This window comes from Epargyreus clarus, unplaced genomic scaffold, assembly GCF_041222505.1.
Source record: "Epargyreus clarus isolate Ecla_fem2 unplaced genomic scaffold, WU_Ecla_fem_2.2 ptg000015l, whole genome shotgun sequence".
Lineage (NCBI taxonomy): Eukaryota > Metazoa > Arthropoda > Insecta > Lepidoptera > Hesperiidae > Epargyreus > Epargyreus clarus.
In genome coordinates this window covers 912,115-918,114 of record NW_027332223.1, presented here as the reverse complement: position 1 = coordinate 918,114, position 6,000 = coordinate 912,115, and the positions used below count along the sequence as shown (strand labels likewise).

At 34.4% G+C, this 6,000-nt stretch overlaps 1 protein-coding gene across 1 annotated transcript in view; it reads right to left on the bottom strand.

Annotated features, from left to right (window-relative positions):
- Window positions 1–4,079: 4,079 nt before the first annotated feature.
- LOC140747842 (laminin subunit alpha lam-3-like) overlaps window positions 4,080–6,000 on the bottom strand; it is a 79,538-nt gene continuing 77,617 nt past the window's right edge. The window contains exon 19 of the mRNA XM_073080460.1: window positions 4,080–4,180. Coding sequence (XP_072936561.1) covers window positions 4,080–4,180 — 101 coding nt within the window. The remainder of the gene's footprint in view (window positions 4,181–6,000) is intronic.

The window sequence follows — 6,000 nt, the reverse complement described above, 5'->3', positions numbered from 1 at the left end:
ATAGAGACTTTACCTAATATTGGCGATAGCGATACAAATCGCGTATTGTAATACAGCGTATCGCTAACCATATCTCACATGTACAATTTCCTATACACGGTAGAGGCGTGCAGCTTACGACATCACACCATGGGGCGTGGTGGCTGAATGGCTAATTTTACTATGGATAATGATTTACAAACCAAATTTGATTTGATTGCTTTAAATATAATAATAGGCTACATGGAATATGTATAATAGATATACCTTTACTAAGCACGTTTTTTGCACTGTTTGAGCCCCTTTTATATGTATAGAGTTAAAATGTGTCAATTATGGGCTGTGTGAAATGAAATCACTTATTTCTGTAAAATATTTTGTTACACACGGCCTGTGTGTACACTATTTTACTGAATTTTTATAAAACTAAAAACGCCGTAATGTTATAAATAAAATACGAAAATAAATGATAAATATTATTTTTACGAGAACATTGAAACGATTCTGAGCTTTCCTGAGAAATATCGTAAAATTTTACAGCGGCGTCTTGAAAGCAAATTAATTAAACCTCATATAATTATACCTGGTGCAGTTTTAATTACTCCATTTGGAATTGTTCGGTTACACTTTAAAGGCGTAACCAGCGCTACCTATTATAGGCACAAAACGAACTCACACATCGTTGATGTACACAGCACTTCAGAAATGTTAAGCTAGAAACATACTAATCACGATCTACTTGCATATGTCTATCTAATTATACTGTTATTTTTTTTCGAAATTTACACAAAATTCTTAGATTTTGGAAAGTTGTCTTTGAAAATATCTTTATGAGATCGAATATTTGGGTGTCAGTTTTGTCCATACGTCTGTCCATATGGCCGTTATAACAACGGATCTAAAGTTTAGAATAAATGGAAGTATGGGGACCCCATACAAGAAACAGCTATTTTTCGACGATTTTTGGTTTATCGATTAAACCATACTAGGTACAAACTCAAAAAATCCACTGTTACTGTTAAAATATTAAAGTTTCGCAAAAAAAAAAAATAATATTGGAATCCCTCCGATGTGCGAGATCAACTAAAACTTGATCGTTAACAACATCACCATGTTGTTGTCTGTAGTCTAGTAGAAGACTTCTATGCTAATGAAAATGAGAACTGGACAATATTTACAAGACACGTCATACATCAACACATATGCATCTATCTTAACACGCACATTGCAGCCATAGTACTAGGAAGGACGAACAAAACGACACACAAACTGGTGCTATTAATTACGCGGGCAGCAGACAGTGCGGCGCGGCCGCGCAGACATACAGACCCGCCAACCATTTCTATATATAACTAGGGTTGGGACGGTTTTACCAAAAGTAAGAGATTATAAATTAGTCTAAATTATATTATAATCACGTATTGTTAGATTATTTTTCAAACTATATATGCTATACTATAATTATATGCTATTCAACGCAAAAATAACCCTATATTCCAAACCTTTGCAGACTTAATCTTACGTTTCTTTAACAATTATTGACATAAATCGTCAATAATTATAAAAAAAAATGAATTGGTTTTGTCACCATAATTACTCATGACCATAATGCCTTGGGGCATTTCATATTAGAATTTTCATACCAAAACTAAACAACGCAGACGGACCACTTTATAGAAAGTAGATACGCCTAGACATTTATAATAGCAAAGAAGTTATTAACATTGCCGACTTTTAAAAGTAATCTTTTTGCATCTTTTTAAAGATGAGGCATATTCAGAGTCATAACGTCTGGGAATACCTCAGGAGGAATTTTTTGCACTATTATCCTATTTTTTGATAATTACACTTTGATTAAAATTCTGTAAATAAACCGGTGATCCAGATACTACCAAAAAAACTCGCGTGGCGAAGCCCTTCATGCCGGTCTGACCCAGTGGATTCCGGGTTCGATACTCAGCCAGACAGACATTTAAATTATGAATTTGGATTTCTGTTTTGGGTCTAGGTGTGTGTTTATCCTTCTTTGGGTGTGTCCATTGGCTATGAGTGTATGAAATGACAAAAATATAGTCATCAGATAGCCTCCATTAAGATAATCTCTCTTTAACGGCTTCAATAATACAACTCGATCGATAGACAGTGATGTGTAATCGCTTTCAAGCATTTGTCATCACAGACCTGTACTTAAGTAATAAATAAACTAAGGAGCTGTAGATCGAAGTAGCGGACTGAAGTTCTATTTATTTATCGATTTACACTAATAAATAACGATTAATCTGGCGTTTCTTGATAAATAATACATATTAACGGCCCAGCTACCATTTCGTTAAGGGAAGGACACACTTATAAGAATTTTGTTTTTGGACGCATTTGAACGCATAGTGTGATTAAGGTCCACTTCACAAATCTGTAAATTGTTTATGAAATCAGAAGACTAAATGAGTAGTCAACCTCATTCTGCACAGTTCTAGGTCCAGTAAAGTATTGATAACCTAGTGGATGAAACTCCCCAGAAAAAAAAAACTCCAGGCATGCACATTGCACAATGCACATCGATTTTTTTCAAAATTATGTGGGCAGGCCAATGTGATTATCAGATTCTTAAAAGTTAAACGAAACGTAAACATCTGAGTAAATTGAAACAAAATAAGCATTTAACAATATGTGAAGTCTACCAATTTGCACTTGACCAGCATGCTGGACTATGGCCTCAACCACCTCGAAATACTCATACAGCAGTAAGACAGTAGTAATGAATTAACTATGACATAACTACGAAAAATCAAAGGAGATAAATGCCAGACATACATTAGGGATCGAATGCAATCAACAATTTTTACAAACCTAGGATTAATTCATATAACCTAAGTCTTAGATCGAATATAGGTTAGCAATAAAACAAACGCGGTTTAGCGTGTGGGCGTTACGTCGTAACATCTATGACGCCAGGCACAACGCCAACACGTGAATCATTTTATCATATCTCTATTACATATCAGCTATTTACACTAATCCGTGGTTTTAGATAAACTGTGTATAAAATAATAAATGGAGAATAAATGATTTCTATATTTCGTACACCTGCTAGGATTCTTTGTGTTGTGGCTTATGGGTGTCATTGACACACATGTTGCTGCCAAGTACTTGAATATTAATCGGTACAATAATAGACAAAGAAAAATTATAAAAGAAATATCATTTAGATAACTGCATGGCTAGTTATAAAAGTGAAATTTTCCACTGGTTTTATCAATTTAAGAAAAAATATTTTAATTGTCTACGGACATGTTACAATGAAATTAAATAACTATTAACCTTATACTGAAAATATCGTGTAAAAAACTGAGCCTACCATAATTCTATACCAATATAATTTAAATAGAAATTAAGATGTTACTTAATTAAAACACTACGCATCATTAAACCATAACTACAAATAATTGCATACAAATAAAGTTTCAATCGATTAACCAACGTTAATGTAGATTTTCAAATAGAGGCGTTAATCGATATAACCATGGTTTAATAACAAAATAAACATCTAACTCAAGGCATGCGTTAAACAAGCCAACAATAGCACCAGGAAGGCTGCTGTTTATGAGATAAATCTTCAAAGAAAATGGGGAAATTCAGTCAAGAATTCGCGGTATTTCGTGTGGTTTTAGAGTTATTGCGTACTAGAATGCTTAAGTAAATGATGTGATTTAATATGCTGTAATAGTAAATGTAGAGTTTAGTTAGCTTATACATTTTCATGTTTTGATATCATGTAAAGGACTGTGGATAGACAACAGTTTTATGTAAGAAATAAACAACTTATTTTATATTTGATATATAATGTATGTATATACAGTATAGACTTAATCCTTAAACGGAACAGAGGCTTTGCACAACGGTTAGATTTAAATGTAGATGTAAAAGTTAAAAGCCTCTTGACAATTGCCTGGCATTACTGGCGATAATATAGGCGACAAATAGATAACCCTCTTTCCTTGTCAATTAATGAAGAGAACCAAACATTAGAACATTTTAAAATAGTTGAAGAGATCAGTTTCGATAAAATTTAAAATGTAACTAGGTAAGCCTAGTCAATTTGTCTACGCCTGGTCTACGCATCTGTGGGGATCGGCGCTTTGAAGTGCCAGCGCCACGCCGGTGTATTTGGCACCGCGATTGAAAATAAACAGCCATGATTGTACTTGGGGACACGAATACGGATGTTAAGTAACGGTTGTTAATATTTATGTTGATAGCGTAGATATTCCTGGCACTTTCTTTGATAGATCTTGGTTTATGTTGTCATATTTGAACTGCGGCAGCTGTATGATTTATTGTTACAGCTGGTCTGATAGACTCTTTTACTCTTTCTGGGTGCACTGTAGTGCTTTGATAGGAGAAAATGTAAAAAGTGTATTAGAAACTCGAATTCAAATTTTAAAAGATTACCTGGCACGATACTCACATTACAAATACTTTTTTTTGTGAATATCATCATCATATCATCCATAAGTGCATGTCATATAAAATATTTTAATAACGTGCCTACAACGCCATCAACCGCAACTTAATAGATGAACCATCATGCATGCACCAAGCATGAACATCGTCTTGACCAAAAATAATTATTTATGAAACCTGTCTCAATTACACCTTTTAATCTATTTACTTATACATAAACGTAAAATTTACTAGCTGCAATTATAGAAAATTTAAAAAGATTATACTTTTGCATGATCTTCAGTGTACATCTTATTTATAGGGAGCGATACATTGCCTGGGTGCAGTTCGCGGTCTGTTTAATGCGGCGGTAGAGACAATTTACATGCAATTGAAGAGCACACGTGAATGAGATCTATGACCTGACTGCATCGTCATTATTACGGATGAATATGTATAAGTAATTTCATTCATGTGTGGGTCACTTTCTTTTAAACACAATGAATATGTATGCATGTGACGAAATTAGCCGCTCGCTCTATGTTTTTAAAATATAGGAGTAGCAGACGAGCATGCAGTCCACCTGATGGTAAGTGGCTACTGCCGCCTATGCACATTTGTAATCAACCCCAGATAGGATTAGATATTCCAACCTGAGTTCGTACATAGATGCGCCGCTATCCTTGAGGACTATGCTGGAACGCCTCAGTAAAGTAAGTCCCAAGGGAGACTTACTTCCCTTGGCCATACCCTTGGCACACACGATACAGGGAATACTAGTGTAGGGCTGTGAGTGTAGAAATCTTTTATTTATTTATTCATTTATAATATTTGAAAAAGAAGCTGTATTTTTAAATGAAGGGCTCACACAAGGAATTGCGTCTACCAATGGACTTGATCGATGGTGGTCTATGGCCATAAGGAGATACGTGACTAGGCGAGGCATATAGAAAGCATATCAGCCACTCCGCTGTACATTTGGTACTAAATACCTCCTGTAATAATCTGTTACATAAATCAAGGCTATTATTACTTCCTTGCATATTATACAACAGAACTCTCCGTTCGTCTGTCTGTCCATTTGTGCATTTAAACCACGCTACTCTGATGTTTCTTAGTTAGGTGCGTATTAGAAATTAATTATCACTTGCTATTACGGTGAAAAAATATTATCGTAAGGAAAACTACACGCCTGAGGGAATTTTTGAGTTTTCCTAGATGCAATTTTACTGATGCACACTTGGTCAGGTTAAGGACGATGGGCTATAGCCTAAATTCCCTTTTACTCTAAGGGCAGACCCTTGCCTAGTGGTTGTGGTCTTTTTATGTTATTAATAATCAATGTGTAATAGTCCGATTCATAATTAGGTGTCCAAAATGTAAACAAAGAAATGTCATTGTTTAAATACGATTACAGTTATTGTTAACCTTAATAAATTAATAAGAAATGAAAACTTTAACAAACTTAACAAAAACAGTAATTCTACCAACTACACACAATTTAACAAACGCGCTATGAAAAGGAGAAATATATTTATTACTAGTTGACCCGGTAAACGTTGTGTTGCCATATAAACAAAA